Below are 19088 nucleotides of genomic sequence, written 5' to 3'. Positions count from 1 at the left end.
GCACCATGTAAAACACAGCTTGGGAAATACAACTACATCTCTTATTTAATCAAGATATGTTTGAGCTCACTGTAAATGTTGATAAGATATTAACCAATCAGTATATATTTGCATGTTGACCATACACGGTACTATGTACTGACCTCAAATCCTAACGGAAACACAGTATGGAAAAACAGATTTAAATATATATTTCACAAAATAAAAATAAATAAAAGTTGTGTCATTTTAGCCCCAGAAACAACACTTTTTCCCCCTAAAGCTCAACATTTTTACCCCTTTCTAAGTAGGTAACAGCACCTCAGAAATGGGAGAGATCCTGACCGTTTCCCAGTGCAAGGTCTCTCCCTGTCTAGGAGCCCCTTCACAAGCACCCTTCAGAGAGGCATGCATGAAACTGAGACCTTACTGCTCTCAAAACCTTTCTAACTTATGCCACGCCCCTACACGATTTTATTAAAATATGGTTATCCTTCTAGAAAATTTACCTTTCTGTTTTTTTCGTATTTTCTCGACTAGAGACCGGATCTGCACGTACTCTTCCCATTCCTTTCCTGGGCCAGGTGCAGGACTACTGCATTCTGTAACATAAAAGCCACGGTACTCAAACATTTCTTTCTTACAACTTAACCTGTTAGTCTTCAGAAGAAAGAGGATTTGGGTTGTGTAATTGCTGTTGGTTTATTTTTAAAGGACAAAGACACCACAGGCATGAAGATAAATGTGAGAAGTATAAATCAGGTGTACTTTTCAAAGCATATAAATCCTCTCAAATGCCACTGATTCAACTGTGGCCCCAGAACCTAAGTGTGAGCACCTAGCTTGTATCTGCCTTATTTTTGCTGCTCTGATAAATTTTCCTCAGATTACACTTATAAACAGGAAAATCTAAAAAGCAAATCTAAAATGCAAAACACTTCCTTGAAAACTCTTCTAGATGGTAAAAAGAAGGTAATATTAACAGTCAACATTTCTTCCTCGTTAAACCCCACAACAATGGCTCTCTAAGGGAACCAGTTACATTGGACATAAGGACAATTAGTCAACAAACATTGCACATCCATGTGTAAGGCTCTATATTAAGCATTCTGGGGGAGTTACAAAAAGAGACAGCACAGTCGCTGCTAAAAAAGAAGCTAAGCTTCTCCTGTAGGGCCAGAACCGAAAGACCAATGCTCGTGATGGGCTGGTAGTTTCAGAAGGCTGCACCCTGGGCACTCTGCCTATCAGGAGCTCTTTCCTTTTTAATTAACTGTATCAGTTTAAAGAAGAGCCCCCTTCCCATGCTTATGCTAAACCTCTTGGCGCCCTTTGTTCTCCAAGGAACAGAGTGTATGTGGTAAATAATTAACAATAACTAGTTATGTGTTGACTTGTAACTGTTAAGGTTAACCAGTCTTACTTCAATCTTCCATCAGCAAGATTAAGGCCTTGGAATACAAGAAGACAGGGCCTGTCCTCAGGCTGCCACAGCTGAGTGGGCAAACAGGTGGTAGTGGTCAGTACCTCAGTGCTCGGGGGCCCATACTGCTCTTGGCGGGAGCATGGGGGTCCACGGGACATTCAGGGAAGGGACCTGCCCCAGTCTGGCTGCTGCCTGCTTCTGGCAGGGAGAGAAAGCTAAATTTTTATTTGGGGTTTAGCCTGTCACATAATCTAAACATAAGGGGCAAAGAAAATGAGACGAATGTAGTCAGTTAAAAGAGTGAGCACAGCTAAATGTGAAACACACAGAGGACCAATTTAAATTCACAATTAAATAAAGAAGTTACCAGTTTATACTGACTTACTAAAGCAAGTATAGGCACTTAATAGATATTTAATTTCCCTGAACCAAGAACTCATAACTTGAGCATGCAAGAATCAGAAAACCATGGGTGAATCACTGGAAATAAAGTGAGCCGCTCTAGTAAGGGAGCAGAGCTCCAGAGGTCTGCTCTCTGAGGCGTGCTGTGCTCACCTGGGGCCTGACAGCCCGTGACGCACCCTCACACGCCATCACTCATGGGGCCCTCACGACACTCCCGAGACAGTCTTTACTGACTGACATGAACAGTGAGACTGAGAGGGGCTGAGTCATTTGTCCGAGGCCACACGGTCAAAAGTAGTCGAGTTTGTCCCTGCCCACCAGTGCCCAGGGAAGACCGTGTTCCAGGAAGCTGTGCTGGAAGCTTTAAGTTCATTATTTCATCCAAGCCTCGTTAACAGTTACAGGTACCCACAGGTGCAGTATCTCCATTTCCACACAAGGGGAGACTGCGCTTAGAGAAGTTCTGTGACGTGCCCAGGTCACACGGCTGACTAGCTGGGACTGAACACAGGTTTGCTTCACTTCAGGCTCCACTGTACCAGTGAGTCTGCCACACGCAGCACTGAGGATGCAGAGGAGCGAGAAGGCACATGTCCCACGTAACGGCAGGGAGGCCAGGAGCGGAACTTACTCTGCAACAGCTCACTGGTTAGGTTCAGGGTTTCCTTCGGTGACACACTCGCTGTAGCACCAGTGCCTGATTTTTGCGTTTTTACTCGACTCTTCTTACCCATTTTCTGACTACAGAGACGAGAAAGAAAAGACAGAGAGAAAAACATTACATTCCCAAAGTACAAAACCATGTGATAAAATGTGCACAGCAGTGGCTTAGCCTTAAGACGCTAGGATCCTACCTCATATGTGCCATATCCTGAAGTTTCCTTCCAGAGAAAGAAATGGGTAACAAATATAAGTATTTGGAGGCTCTCAAATGAAAAAAAAATCTGCTTTGTAGGCTTTGGAAGAAAAGTTTGCTCCTTTTCACCTATAAAAACTATAGTAGAAGCAAATTTACTCTAAAATTCTTTTTCAAATTACACAGATTTTACTGTGTATACTAAAATGTTTTTCCACGATACTACAGAGATAAAAGTTATGTATACATACATGTACTCACAAACTATCATATGGGCATAAAAACCTATATATTCTCTCCCCACTTTGCTTTAAGAGTCATTTCCCATTAACAGTAATTGTATCATAAGCAACAGATCAGGCTTCCTGTACAAATGTTCAAGACACTTTACAGCTCAAAGAAATTCAGAGAGTTAGTCTAATTCCTTGCTTTGGTTCCTTGGGAAATGCAACGTGCTTGCCCAGGGTTTCACAGGAAGTCAATGGCAGACCCTAGACTTGACCGAGGTCTCCCAGCACTTCCCAATCTGGCACTTCAACCACCCATGACCCTTATTATTCTTATTCTATCATATAAGAAATGAAACGGAATAAAGAGCATTCCATAAGCAGATGAGATGGTGGGACATAGGATGCACCCACAGCATGCTGGGCAAAGACCTCAATGAGATAACATTCATCCGAAAACATTTTAGAACAGTGGGTCTCGAGATGTGTCTTGAAGCAAGTACGGGATTGGGATGTGTGAAGAAAGGGCAGGCAGTTCAAAGGCAAGGAGAGGAATGAGGGAAGCATGACGGAGCCCATGGGGAGAGTCTCGGGGAAGCAGTGGAGATAATAAGACTGCCTGAGGAGTCTCATCTGAGCATTTGCCAAGAGAGAGAAGCACCTTAGGATGACAACCCAGGGAGAGAGAGCAAGTACTCAGCCAAAAAGCTGCTGGAGCAATCCACACACTAATCAACAACAAACACCACGACGCGGCTCCACGGAGCCCTCCCACGTTACACCTGATCTCAAGGGAGAACCAAAAAGCATACCCTGGCCCATTTGTTTTTTACAAAAAGAAATGACTACTGTAGTGTGGAAAACTGTGATGGGATAAAAGGATTAAAATGCGTATTCTCCCACTACACAGATGATCACTAATTCCACTGTAGTTGAATCCACGCAAATATGGGCCATGTGCTAAAATAACAAAAAGCAGCATCCTTACAGGGCTATGACACGTGTCTTCTCTTATGTACCTAAGGTATGAAGCAGAACGTGTAACTTACGTATCTAAGAAGTCTTCTAAAACTCAGTGTGCAAGAGAGCATTGTGAGTACACAATACTCAGTGCGCAATACACAGTATCCTGGAATAAAAGGGAACAGGTAAAAATACCTAAAATTCTTGCAGCAAGTAAAGGAATTAGTTAACTGTTTTGAGATCAAAAGCAGAAAAAAATAAATGGAGGGGTGGGCAGGAGGAGGAACAGTTTAAGCACCTTTTCCTACACTTCCCGACTAGCTTCTGAAAGGAGAAAACAGCTCCCGTGTTTACTCCTCACGGCCAATGATGGAGCACCTGCCACTCTTCTCTGCATTTCAGGCCCTCTCTGAATCTACCCTGTGGAGGACCGCTGAACTTGACTCCAAAATAACTAACACCACCCGTAGGTCTGGAAAGAAGGACTTGAATCACACTTCACACATAGCTTGGCAGGAAGACCGTAGAAACCTGCCATCGGAGATGGGCTTGCCTGGCCTCTCCCTGCAGCCCTGCTGGCCAGACCTCCTAGGTGTGAGGCTCTCAACAACTCGAGAACTCCTATGAAGAGGAGCTCCGGGACCCTCCCCTTCTCTTAGTAGGCCTGGGGGAAAGGGAGCCCCAGACAGCCATGCCGCTCTGCACTGGCCCTCAGTCAGGGAGCCAAGGGCCACAAACAGGCTTCTTCGCTCTGCCCACAGCCCCTTACCTCCCCAAGTCTTCCGTTAGGTATCCCCAACTCCCATCACCCCTTGGCATTTTGACACCTGTCCTGAGATAACGATCATTAATTAAAGTATTAGCAGCAGCAGCGACTTTGTATGCAGTACTTACCCTCTGCCAGGGGCTGGGCTAAGATATACCTCCTCATTTGATCTTCCTAGACCCTCTCATCAGTAGACATTATCCTCATCTTTTTTTTGTGTGTGTGTGAGGAAGATCAGCCCTGAGCTAACATCCAACGCCAATACTCCTCTTTTTGCTGAGGAAGATTGGCCCTGGGCTAATACCCGTGCCCATCTTCCTCCACTTTATATGGGACGTTGCCACAGCATGGCTTGACAAGTGGTGCGAGGGCATGCGCCTGGAATCCAAACCTGCGAACCCCGGCCGCCGAAGCGGAGCGCACGCACTTAACCACTGTGCCCTCCTCATCTTGAGCACGCACTTAACCACTGCACCATCCTCATCTTTTAGTTGACATTCTCAGAAAGGTGAGGCCCCTCGTCTTTGTCCAAGGTCACACATCAGGTAAGGGTGCAGCTAGAAGTGGAACTCAGATCTCTCTGACTGCAAAGCCTGTGCTCAGCCACGGCCCCGCCACCCCCGTCTAAATGCAGGGCAAAAGCACAGGGCACCACAGGGTGCACAAGGGCTGAAAGGCCTTCCAGACCCAACACTTGACAACATCTTGCCAAGTGGCCGCCCCCAAGCGTCTCAGGTCACCCGCCCCTGCGCACCTCTGGAATTCATCTCTTGCTTAGACTGTAACACTAGCCTCTTACGTTGTCTCCCTGCCCAGGCCCAACCCTGCCGCTTAAATCTGCCCCCATTCTGCCACCCCGCCACCACATGTCATGCTCCAGCCATACCCATGGCGCCCAGGCCCTCATACAGGTATCATCACATGCCTCCAAGCCCTGTCCCTCTACCCAGAACGCATGTCTCTCCACCTCCCCCATCCCGCCCCTCACCTGCAATGCTTGAGTCACTCGTTCAGTAACTCTTGCTTTCTCTAAAAGCCCTGCTCAGGCATCACTTTAAAAGCCTTCCTGACCCTCCAAGCTGTAATATTCCCTCCTCTGTACCACTGGAGCCCACTACACTGAAAGACCTGCTCACACATCAGTTTTCCTCCGAGACAGCAGGCTCCTTGAGGTCACCTTCTCTGTCTTATTTCTGTGTGTCCCCAACTTCTAGTCCAGAACTCAGCACACAGCAGATGCTCTGCACAGGACATTGTGTGAGCTCCCAGGGAAAAGCATTCTCTCTTCTGGGCAGTTCTTACATCAGGTCAAATTCTGTATTCCTGAGGCTTCTACCTGGGGACCCACGTTTCTTTCTCCTTAGAACATACAGAAAATGTCTAATTCCTGCTCCATGTGAGAGACCATTAAATATCTGGTCACAATGATTTGAAAACACAATAGATTTGGGTATTTATCCGAAGAATATGAAAATACTAATTTGAAAAGATATATTCACCTCTATGTTCATCACAGCATTATTACAATAGCCAAGATATGAAAACAACCTAAGTGTCCATCAATGGATGAATGGATAAAGAAGATTTATGGCTGATATTATTTAGCCATAAGAAAAAAGGAAATCTTGCCATTTATGACAACATGGATGGAACTTGAGGGCATTATGCTAAGTGAAATAAGTCAGATGGAAAAAGACATATACCATATGATTTCACTTGTATGTGGAAACTAAAGAAACAAAACAAAAACAAACTCATAAACACAGAGAACAGATTGGTGGTTACCAGAGAGAAAGGGGGTTGGGGGGAGAGCGAACTGGGTGAAGGGGGTCAAGTGTACGGTGATGGATGGTAACTAGACTTCACAGTGGTGATCACTATGCAGTGTATACAAACATTGAATTACAATGTTGTACACCTGAAATCTATATAATGTTGTATATCAACTTTAGCACAATAAAAAAAAATGGGAAAAAATCATATTCTTCAACTTGTGGAATTTTAAAAGCGTAGGAGAGAAAAAAGAAATATATAAGAGGCACGTGGGGCCAAGAAAGGGTTTCTAAAGCACACTACTTTTGCTGTCGCTGTTTTCAACATATAAATTAACTACAGACGATCCCTGACCTAACAATGGTTCAACTTAAGGATTTTTCGACTTTACAAAAGTGCCAAAGCCCTACGCATTCAGTAAAAAACATTTCGAATTTTGAATTGTGATCTTTCCCCAGGCTACCGATATGTGGTACGATCCTCTCTGGTGATGCTACACAGAGGCAGTGAGCCGCAGCTCCCAGTCAGCCACGTGATCATGAGGGTGAACAACTGATACACTTAAACCATTCTGCACCCAGACAACCATGCTGTTTTCACTTTCAGTACAGTATTCAGTAAATTACATGAGATATTCAACCCTTTATTATAAAACAGGCTTTGTGTTAGATGCTTTTGCCCAACTCTAGGCTAATGTAAGTGTTCTGAGCACGTTTAAGGTAGGCTATGCTAAGCCATGATGTTCGGTAAGTTAGGTGTATTAAATGCATTTTTGACTTAAGATATTTTCAACTTATGATGGGTTTATCAAGATGTAATGCCATCATAAGTCGGGGAAGATCTGTACTACATTAAAATGGATTCTCCATTAAAAAAGGAAGGGAGGGAGGGAGGAAGGAAGGAAGGAAGGAAAACATCATAGATTCCTTTGGTGGTAATATTCTAGAGTTGAGTAATACAATTCACATTGTTCTCAAGATTTCTTTCTCCTTAAGCCAGAAACCTGTTGGCTTTCAGAAACAATAAGTGTAGAAATATAACACAGGTGAAACTTCAAAACACATCAGTAAATCAGCACCTGGGAGAGCAGACATATGGAAGGTAATCTTCAAATGCCCTGGGGGGGCTATGTTTATAGAAATGTCACTGAAGCCACTCCCAGTGAAGACCCTCACCTCCAGCCCCTTCCTCCCATCCTGATGCATTTCCCTGCCTCCTGTCTCCTTCCTCCCGACACTGTCGACAGATAGCCTTTATAAAGGGAGGTATGCAACACAAACAGTAAAGTACACTGCTTGGTGAGTTTATCTGTATGTGTGCACAGCCACCACCTCGGGTAAGGTACCCAACAGATCAGCACTGGCCACGCCACCCTTGTGCCTTTTCTAGGCCACAGGCATCTCCGGAAGTGACTGTCATTTTGACTTCTGTTACCATCGCTTACTTTTGCCTATTCTTGAACTTCATATAAATGGACTTATACAATATGTATGCTTCTTTGGCTCAATGCAACGTCTTTCCACAGCTAACAGGGTAACACTCAACCTCTCTAGTACAGCGCTTGAGGCCCTTCACTGCCTTATCCCATTTCCCCTGTCCAGTTTTATTCGGCCCATCATCCCTTTACACAACACAGCCCCAGGGATTTGCTCACATTCTCCCTTTTTTCCGGAATGAAGCTCCCCTCTGCTACCCTTTTGTCTCCTCCTGACAAAATTTTTTGTACTTTAAGGCTCAGCCAAAACAACCCCAATAGCCTTGAGGAAATTCCAGGCTCCTCCAATGCATCCCTCACTCCCTTGAGAGTCAGTAAGAATGGGTCAAGTTCAAGGTGACTAACAGATGCTAAAGGCTTGGCTTACCTTGAGATTCAGCCTTTTGGAATTTTCTTTGGACTGTTTCCCTCCCACAGAGATTTGGCCCTAATGGAGAGAAAGCAGCTGCCCCAAGTTAGGCAGGAAGCATCTTCCACATAGGTGTTAACTCACTTCTTAATTAAGGAGGGGGCAGGGGGTGGCCTGTCCTTGTCCCTAGTGAATGTACTTCCCTAGGGTACAGGATCCTAGATCCAGGCCAGCTCTTAATCTGCCACCCAGAAAGTGGGTTTACAGTGACCTCCTCCAGGAAAGCTTCCCAGTTGCCCTGGACTCGCTCTGTCCGGGAGCCGCCACAGCACTCAGCCCCCTGCACACTGAATCAGAGGCCATCGTGATGTGTTGCTGAGCCTTAAGTTTACTTTAAGAACTCATGTTTTCTGGAGGCTGGGAGGTCTATAGCCCAGCAGCCATTCTTCAGAACTCTTAGGGCCATCAATGTCTGTAAGATTCATTTGCCTCTGGATTCAATATGGTTTGGCACCAATTCTTCTAGTATTTGTGTGACATCCCTAACTAAAAGTACCTTGAAGGCAGAAGCCCCACATTTGTTTTCACCCCACAAAGCATCAGGCCTTCCTGTCGCCGTTTCCTAGTTCCCTGCACACTGCCTTCCCTCAGCCCCTCGGCCTGGCTGTCCCTCCTGGTCTACACCCTCTCTCCTCCATCACTGTGACCTACATGACTTCACCCCTTGGGCAATGTGTGTATGTCTTGGCTAAACCCACCTCACCAACAAGGTCCCCCTCCCCAAACTTCCTGAGCACGCCTCTGGAGCCCCCTTAGCCTCACCCACTGCAGGTTACCTTACTTATGTGCCTAATTTACCCACTGTCTCATGGCAGGAAGACACCAGAGCCCCCATCTCTCCATTATCTGTAGGGTCTAATATAGATAGTGCCATGCACACAGTCCAGCGTCAACTATTTGCTGAATGAAGGGAAATCTCTGGATATCATATTTGGATATATTAGCGTTCCTTGTGGGTAATATTTACTTCCCATCACGACAGTAAGGTTTTGCGGCAAGGAACCACTGATACATTCTCCCAGCAGTGATTAAAACAGTAGTCAAAAGGAGACATTTACTGGGCCGGCCCCGTGGCTTGGCGGTTAAGTGCGCGCGCTCCGCTGCTGGCAGCCAGGGTTCGGATCCCGGGCGCGCACCGACGCACTGCTTCTCTGGCCATGCTGAGGCCGCGTCCCACATACAGCAACTAGAAGGATGTGCAGCTATGACGTACAACTATCTACTGGGGCTTTGGGGGAAAAAAATAAATAAAATTATTTTTAAAAAAAACAGTAGTCAAAAGGAAACATTTACTGGGCTGGCCCCGTGGCTTAGCAGTTAAGTGCGTGCACTCCGCTGCTAGCGCCCGGGTTCGGATCCCGGGCGCGCACCGAGGCACCACTTTCTTTGGCCATGCTGAGGCCGTGTCCCACATACAGCAACTAGAAGGATGTGCAGCTATGACATACAACTATCTACCGGGGCTTTGGGGGAAAAAAATAAATAAATAAAATAAAATAAAAAAAAGGAGACATTTACATTTACTAAATATCTCACTACTTCTACTAAAGAACTAGAACAACTCTTAAAAATAAAAATACAGGGGCCAGCCCAGTGACATAGTGGTTAAGTTTGTGCCTCCACTTTGGCAGCTCAGGGTTCACAGGTTCGGATCCCAGGCGCGGACATACATACCGCTCATCAGGCTGTGCTGTGATGGCGTCCCACATACAAAATAGAGGAAGATGGGCACAGATGTTAGCTCAGAGCTAATCTTCCTCAGCAAAAATAAATAAATAAATAAATAAATAAATAAATAAATAAATAAATAAATAAAATTTATACATATATAAAATTCACACATAAAAGATGGTTTCTTTTGGGAATCCGTAGTTCATTGTTCGAAAAGCTGTAGGACATTAAATTTCATAAGAGAAACTCTCTGATAAACAGAAATCCGGAACTGTTTAAGTGTTTCTGGTCTCCTAGAAAGCAGGAATGAGGCCGTTTCTGACAGAAAAGGAAGAGCTACAGCACGAACACATTCTGAAGCTCTGTGGGCGCTTGTGACCAGGGGCCCATGCAGCTGCACATGCGCACAGCGCTCTGCTCGTCACACATGTGCCCGCCACACCCGCAGAGGCCGGCAGTGACCACAGCTGTGTCAGGAGGCTCAGAGCCCGCAGCCACCAACAGCGGCCCCACAGCTTCCAACCTGAAATCCTGTATTATGCCCGGCACACAGGCGGACTCTAAACATAGGTGTGCTCGATTCAACAAGCCCTCCTGTGTCCAAGTGCCCAAGCCCACACTAGTGCTGCAGAGACAACGAAAGGAGGGAAGGCCAGGCCTGTGGCAACAGGACAAGCAGGCTGGAAACCATACTCACAGCACGGAGATCCTCAAATACGTAAGAAAAGTAACTCAACAGGGGGAGCAGGGAACAAAGTACAATTAAAGAAGGGTGACTAAATTTTAAGACTCCTTTTGAGAAGATGTTAGAATCCAGTGTGAGTGGCTTCCTAAATTCAACCCGCTTCTGCCATTTTTAGCTAAAAAAGATTTCCCCAACATCATGGATTTGAAATAACCACCTATCCTTTTCACCTATGATTCAAAAATTTCTTACACACAACGAATAATTTTTATTGTGATTTCAGCTGAATCTGGGGCTAGATTCCAAGTTTCAACAAATGAACCAGTCAAATAAGTCTCCAGAACATCCTTAATGCTCTCAGTGGAAAAAACTACCTAATAGAAATTCTTCAAGTTCCTATAAAGACCAAATATTTATTTTCAATATTTATTTCAAATATTTACATTAGAGAAATATAAAGACATGCTAAATTAAATACGTGTATACACAAACTCTCTCAAGTTAAATTCAAAATATTAGCCAGAAGGTTCAATGCTAAATGAAAGATTTTTCCCCAAAGTTTAGAATTAAATCAGGTATAATTTCCAAATTCTTACTGAATTATCTGAAGAGAAACAAAAGTATACGGTAAAAAAAAAAAAAAGGATTTAAACAATATTTAAGATAAAAGAAAATATGTAAAAAAGCAATACAGGACTGACAGACAAATGGATGCTACAATGATAGGTAGTCAAAGGAAGGGGCGTCTATAAAAAGGAAGGGCAAGCCAGGAGTTTCACACATATCTACATTTCTTCACCATCAAGATACTTTAAAAATCTACAGAATCCTCAAAATCTGTCTCTTTAAAATACCATAAACTATTCAACAAGTCCATCAACGATCTCTCCACCTAACAGATAAAATAGGCATTAGAAGACAGTAAAATAATAGGCACACTCAACCATTATTTAAATTGCTGACTAATATTCAAGTGGCATCTGGAATCAATAACCACTTCGACCAATCAGGTGACTCTCTTACATATAATCTGTGTAGCGGAAGAAATAGGTCAGGAGAAATAAGATAAAAGCGCATTTAGGGAACTTGGCTGATGGCGAGGTGAGGGAGGGCGCTGCATACTTAACCCATTTTTACAAAGCATAGTTCACACATACTGAACCGACTGAGATGGAATTCAGCTGTGTGGTTTTTTGTTTTTTTTTTCAAAAATTCTAAATGGGGGCCAGCCCGGTGGTTAAGTGTGCGCGCTCTGCTTCGGCGGCCCAGGGTCTGCAGGTTCGAATCCCGGGCACACACCAACGCACCACTTGTCAAGCCATGCTGTGGCGGCGTCCCATATAAAGTGGAGGAAGATGGGCACAGATCTTAGTCCAGGGCCAATCTTCCTCAGCAAAAAAAGAGGAAGATTGGCATCGGATGTTAGCTCAGGGCTAATCTTCCTCACAACAAAAAATTCTAAATGGAAAGGATGTATACATGTATTTTTCCTGAATTGCTTTCAACTAAATACAACTAGAATAAACATTTTTGATTACACTTATTTGGCAATTTATCCAGGAAACCTTAGCTCAAACACAGCATCTGTTTTTCAATATATCCTGCATCTATCCAACTTGACAGCTGGATTGACTAAAGGAGAGAAGGGTCCTATGGCTTCCTCCTACCTCAGGCCCCCAGCTGTAAAATGCACTTGAAGGCAGTGTGAGAGCCTGCCTAATCTTTGTGTAGGAAGAAAACAATCTCACTAAAATACTTCGCAGGCCATTAGAATCAGATGACTACATTCTGAATTAAATACACAAATTACAGGATGATGGTTTAGGGAAATGAAAGCACCCCTAATCTGAAAAGCATTTAACTGTGTGATGTTTTCTCTCCTACAGAAACTGATAAGGCATAGTCCTCGCATTGCATAGTAGCAAGTTAACTCAAACTAGTGTATCAGAAACATATTCTCTCTTTGCACAGTAGCAGGGCCTAGCAGTCGGGTCAAGCCACACTAACTTATACCAGTTTAAGTGGCTAACTAGCACCCATCATTTCAATCTCTATCAAAGGAGGTACTGATGCACAGCAACTCAGAAGTCTGGAGAAGTTTAGGCAGGCAGGCAGGCAAGAAGGTGGAATTAATTTCAACTCAGTAGCTACTTAAGCACCAGGATGAATGTGCACCTTTAAGTTGCATGTAAGTAAAATTTCAATCTTTATACAGAACAGTCTGGCTGTCACAGAAAGACAGAGATATACACAAACTTGAGATTTAACAAAAATACAGATGTTTCTTGCCCTCTACAATGGTTTTCGCCATACTTCCACTAATTTACACGGTAATTTTAGAGATGCTTAAACCATTTCTGATTGACTTTTCAATACATAAGTTTTAATTTTAAAATACTGTTGAATTAAGTTGTAAATAAACAAATTAAAAATGAGGCTCCTATTCAAAGGAAGTTGCAAAAAAAAACCTTTCATAAAGCAGAGAATCATTTGGTATTAGGAATAATCATTTCCTATTATATCTAAAAGAAAAAAACGTGAGTGTGAAAGAACAGCTGTAATCTGTCAAAAAATTACCTTCAAATCACCCACATTCCTCACATAAATATTCTAGATTCTAGAATTGTGGAATATCAGGAGTGGAAAAGATCTTTGGGGTTATGTGTGTTAACCCTCAACCCCACACGTTTAAAACAACGACATCTAATGTAATGCAGCAGTTATGGCTGTCCAAGTGCCTTGCTATCCACTGCCAAATTCAAGTCTGAAAACCCTGTGAGAGAGACAGGGCGGAGCGTGTCATCCCTGGTACCAAATGCACCCGGCTGCTACCAAGTGGCAGACGCGGGGCCAGACCAAAGCTGCTGCTGGCTGCTTATCTGCTCCCAACACGCTTTCCTGTGGCCGCCGGCTGCTGCTCGCCCACTTCTGTGGCAGCGTATCCACTTGGCGAGCCACTCCAGGACTGCACTGTTTGAAAGCTCCTAATCCTCTTTGACCTGCCTTTAGAAGAGAAACGACAACCCCTCAAAATTTTGAAGACAGCTTTCTGTCCCCCTCAAAGTCTTCTCTTCTCCAGATTTAACACGCCTCTCACCACGTCCTTCTCAAAAGCAAACAAAACCACTTAGATATAGTATACTTCAATGAATGTTTTTTTCCTAAGTCAACAAAACCCTTCATGTGCTCTGAGAGGGGCACAGCTCAGTGGGACTACTGCCTTCCTAGAACTCAACTCTAGAAGATTTTACTCATATACCTAAGTCTGGCGTACCCTGTCTACAAGCCAAGTGAACTAGTGAATTTACACATTCATTCAGGACACATTTATTGAGCATCTAATCTGAAATGCAAGGATGAGACATGGTCCCATAGCCTTGTAGGATAAGATGGTATTCAACCAAAACCTTCTGTTACATAAACTGATCTTCAGTGAGACAGATGCGCTATATTAAACAACTGAGTTTTTGAACCTAAATGCAGTTATTCATGCTCAACATCATGTTGTTTGTTTCTGGGCTGCTGAAACTATGTCATCCCTGCCACATATAGTGTCCTGTGGCAGGTCCCCAACATGATCATCTTCATCACAACTGCAACATTTGAGCATTTACTATATCAGGAACTCAGGAAAGCATTTTACACAATAGATAAAGACAAATATTATTTTGCCCACTTTACAGATAAGAAAGCTGAAGTTTACAAAGGTTAATCAATTTATGCGAGATGACAGACTCGATTGGTGGCAGAGCCTCACCAGCACACCTAGATGGCAAACTTTACTGATAATAGTATTTCATGGATTCAGCCCAAAACCAACTCACTTATGAAGGCTCTGAAGTTCCAAATCACAGTATTCCCATAGAGTAGTAAAATATACCATGTAAAGGTTTTATTTCTTTGCCCTTTAGAAGTACAGAGCCATTTTGCTGGCCTTGTCCAAAAACATAGGAGTGGCCTCGGCTTAAATTTGGGACATGAGCAAAACTTCCAAATGAGCTTCCCCACAATCCCACAAATCCCACACCAATCTTTGCAATGCTACACTCTTGTCATGGGTGGAAGAACTGTAGAAACCAACCAGGGGACCACGACATGTAGCAATGCTAAACCATTACAATCAACAAATGAAAAACCTCATTAGTCATTAGTAAATATTTCATGGTAAAAGCAATTTCAAGGAGTATTTTTCAACACTAATCCTTACTTTCTCTTAACTGTGCTTAATAGAAAACTATTGATATTGAAGAGTCATGCCTGTTTTCTGAGACTGAAACCTTTAAAGCACTTAGTCATAGGATTTTTTAGATCTTGTTATGTTCTAATGAACTGTATCCTAAACAAAGTGGAAAGTGAAACTCAGGATCGTGAGCCTAAAATATTGCATATTTATTAAAAGTTCTATATAGACAGCTGATTATCTACATTCTCTAGACAATATTTTATTCCTTCTAAAAAATAATGAAGGCATTTCTTCCTGCTCTGTCTCTCTGTCCTCCCCTCCCTCTGCACTCCCATTACTGAGGCTAAGGGTGTAAAAGGTTAAAATTTTACTCTGGCTTAGTAAATCAGTATCACTCAGATCTTTTTCAAAATCTTAACTTTAGAGTCAGACTTGTCTTCCATTGTCAGCCAAGAGTGTTTGGACTTATCTTGATTATTAATTAACTTCTACTGGGAAATTACTTGAAAAAGAAAGAATTTCAAAGTCTTAACTTTGGTATTTGGATTTTATAATCACTTGGAATCATTTTTCTTCCATTCAAATTTATTTCAGTTGAAAATTGTCAGTACCTGTGTCTGTACCTCTTGTTTTATGATCTGTTTATTTCCAAAACCTAGAGGAAGCTCCCAACTGGAAATGGAGTCCACACAGCTAATCTCTGGCTTGAGTTACCGGATGACTTGAACAACCAAAAGCAGGACTTCTAATCTGGCCAATTCTGCTAACTAGGCTTTTTTTCCATAAGACTACCAAGTGACTTAAAAAAAAAAGTCTCAACTCCTTTGTAATAGAAAAACATATCATGTGTATTAATATTTTGTTAGAAATTTCTTTTTCGTTGGAGAATAAACATTATGTAAATTAATTATATTTGTAGATCAAAATATTTAACATCTCCAATTTTATAAACAGGAAAATAATATAAGGAAATCCAGTGTACAGAAGTCAATTTTGCCAAGGAAGGTACACCTGTAAATGCAACAAAAGTGAAAACTAGGAAAATTTAAAAGTCAAGAATCTTTAGTCTAATACTATTTTTTTTTCTCTGAGCATTGACATTCTGGGTGGTTTTACTTTTTGTTTTTTTTTTAATTTTTTGTTTATTGCAGTAACATTGGTTTATAACATTGTATAAATTTCAGGTGTAAGTCTAATACTCTTAACTGGTTAAAAAGACTCAGAATGAACTGATATCCAAGATAAACACTGCTATGACCGTAGCAAGAGAAAAAAGGACTCACAAATCAAAATATTCTTCACTGATAAATTAATGGGCCCAAATATAACGCTAGCTAATTGAGAAAACAAATAACTGGCCACAAGCAACGTCCAAAGTAACAAGAATAAAGATATATTCACTGTTCTGTTAAAAACGTTTAATGCCATAGCAATAAATGACTCTTATTCTTCTGTGGGGGAACAAAATCTTAGGCTCCATTCCCACGACTTAGGTACAAGGAGAGGAAACACACTTGGAACTCTTCCTCCCCACCCCCAACAGAAGCACCACACACAGCAGCCAGTTTCTAAAGAGAAAAAACCTTCCAGTGAAAGATATTCATCAAGCTACACAAAAAAAGACACAGTATTATTAGTTACATTTCTAAAAGCTACTTCAGATTAGCAATAAGAAAAAAGGGGATGATGTAATTCAAACATTTTAAGAGACTTGGAAAGCCGCAAACTAAACCAACATCTAGTAAAGAAGAATGCGAGTAACCCTGAGGTAGGAGGCGAGATTTTTTACTCTATTTTTACTAAAATTCCACGCGGCCCAAACCATGTACCTGGTTTTCACTGAATTCAATAATTATCTACTAACTATTGACTATGAGCAAGCCCCTGTTGTGCTTATGTTGACACTTTCCTCTAGCTGTCATCTCGTCATTCTCTTCTAGATATGAAAGCATCAAGTTTTAAGGAGGCTGTTGTGACTGGTTATCAGAGCTCTCAAACCAAAAATAGTTTTCCAGTGGTTCAACTTTAGAATGGAAAAATATTTGAGTACAACCTTTACAGTTTTCTCATTCTCCAGTGGCTTCTAAAGCAAAAGTTTAACCATCATTTAAAATGTGGCCTAAATGTTCACCATATAGAAGAGGAGCTCCATAAGCGGTACTTTCTTATTGACACAAATGAACAGAAACTTTCATTTCTACAGCAAACATAGGAATAAATGTTTTAATCTTCAAGTCCAACATCCTTCTTATTCCGGGAAAAAAGCACTGAGAGATGTTAGCAAACTGGAGAAGAGATGAGAAGCAGCAACCACTTTACACGTTCAGACTAGGGTTTCATTTCAGATATTAACTTATAATTTCGAATACAGAGAGAAAAAGGAGGGCAGACAGGAAGGGGTAGCAGAAGACTGAAAACTGAGGTTGTTTGGGGTCCCAGTAAAGAGGTTGTTCTGTAGCTGTTCAAGAACTGGGCTTTGCAAACCACTTTCTTGGGCCAGAGTAAAACTCCTTAAATTGTTGGAACTTGACCAAAATATCAATCACAGCAGCCCCTGGGACTAATTTGGTAACGCAGGCCTGTATGCATAGTAGCCCGTACAGACACAATATATGGTGCAAGCAAGTCTTGCCAAATTTTAACCGTGGAGAGTAAAGCTGCTCCTATTTTGCTATATTCTTGAGTTAAATGCATTCACTTAAAACAGTAAGAAAAACATCTCCAAGACTCTTACTGGTTATTTCAGTTTCGAAATACCAGTGGGGTCATTTTTGAGAAGAAAAATGGGGGCAGAGAGGCATCATTTACATACAATAAAATTCACACTTTCCCGTCTCCAGATCTACGAGTTTTGACAAACACCTACAGCTGTGTAACCACCACCACCAAGCTATGGACAGGTCCATCGCTAACAGATTAACTCTTCGGAGGTTCTTCAAAGCAAAATTAACCTGTCAACCTACTTTAAAAGTATTTTTGCTTTTGAAACATCACATCCTTCGTTTGGAAAAGCAAAACAATACCCTCCGAGTGATCCTAAACGTGTCAACACACGGCGGGAGTGAGGCCCCCGCTAATCGGCTCCTTCTCCCCGAGTGCAAAATGGGAGAGGCGGAGTTGCATCGCCAGGCTGGAGCCACGAGGAGGAAGAGTTGAATGCCGGAATGACAAACTCCAAAGCCCTGAATTCTTCTCCCTAGTAGGGCACTGAACGTGTGGAAGACGGCCAGGGCGCGTGGGAAGAAAGATGACCTATTTTCAACGACTGTTTTTATAGCTGGAAAGTGAGAGAGAAGCAGGGGCTAGTCCCCGGGCACCCCGGCCGGCACCTAGGGTTTGGAGAGAGGAACAGGAAAGCCGCTCGGCCTTTCGCGGGGTGACGGGAGGGAGGAAGGAAGCGAGAGCGTGCGCCGGCCGCACGCAGAGCCGAGCCGACGAGCGCGAGGGAGAGGGGCCTGGGCTCCACCCGGTGGGCGCCGAGGGGCCGGGCGCCCTCTGCACCTGCCGCCACCTCCGGGGCGGGGGGAGCGGGGCCGGGAGCGCCGAGCGCAAGAGAGGCCGCGGGGCAGCGGCAGTGTGTCCGCCACCAACGCCGGAGGGCACAGGCCGAGCGGCGCCTCCGACCCCGCTGGGCCCCCCGCAGCCAGCCCTCCCTGCCGGGCCCCAGGACGCACACCGGCCCCCGCCCCCGGGCCCGCAGCGGCCGCCGGGGTGCGGGCCGGACCTCGGCCGAGGGGCGCCGGCCGGGGCGGAGGACCGCCTCGCAGCGCCTGGGGGCGGCGGCGCGAGTGTGCCTCGCGGGCCGCGCGGGGACCGGTCGCCGCCGGCACTCACCTGCCCACTTGCCCCTTCGCGCAGCGGCGGCGGCGGCGGCGCCACGCTCCGGCCCGCACCCACCGTCCGCCTCAACCAAGCCCCAGGCGGCGGCGGCGGCGGCGGCGGCGGCGGAGGAGGCCGGACGGGAGGGGCGGGACGGCGGCCTGAGACGGCCCCGCCGCCTCGGCCCAACCCGGCTACGCCCGCCCCCGGGCCACGCCCCCGGGCCGCCGCCGCCGCCGCCTATTGGCCCGCGGCTCAGACGCATGGGCGCGGCCCCGCCCCGCCGCCCCCAACCGTTCGGCTCGGGTTCCTCCTCAGCCATTGGGCCTGCGGGCTCCGGGGCCAGAGCGGCGGGCTCGGCCCAGCCAGCTTCTGGGCCACCATTGGCTAGACTGCGCCCACACCCGAGCGCTGATTGGAGAACGGGCGCT

At 44.4% G+C, this 19088-nt stretch overlaps 1 protein-coding gene across 1 annotated transcript in view; it reads right to left on the bottom strand.

The window, feature by feature from the left end:
• SETD3 (SET domain containing 3, actin N3(tau)-histidine methyltransferase) overlaps positions 1-18825 on the bottom strand; it is a 76359-nt gene extending 57534 nt beyond the window's left edge. Inside the window, exons 1-3 of the mRNA XM_087447961.1 lie at positions 18673-18825; positions 2442-2551; positions 489-581 (exon numbers count right to left, since the gene is read on the bottom strand). Of these exons, the coding sequence (XP_087304087.1) occupies positions 489-581; positions 2442-2544 (196 nt within the window). The 5' untranslated portion in view covers positions 2545-2551; positions 18673-18825. The remainder of the gene's footprint in view (positions 1-488; positions 582-2441; positions 2552-18672) is intronic.
• Between the last annotated feature and the right edge of the window lie 263 nt (positions 18826-19088).

The sequence above is a fragment of the Ceratotherium simum genome, chromosome 24, assembly GCF_057802395.1.
Source record: "Ceratotherium simum simum isolate JZ-2026a chromosome 24, ASM5780239v1, whole genome shotgun sequence".
Lineage (NCBI taxonomy): Eukaryota > Metazoa > Chordata > Mammalia > Perissodactyla > Rhinocerotidae > Ceratotherium > Ceratotherium simum.
This window is presented reverse-complemented; position numbering and strand designations above follow the sequence as displayed.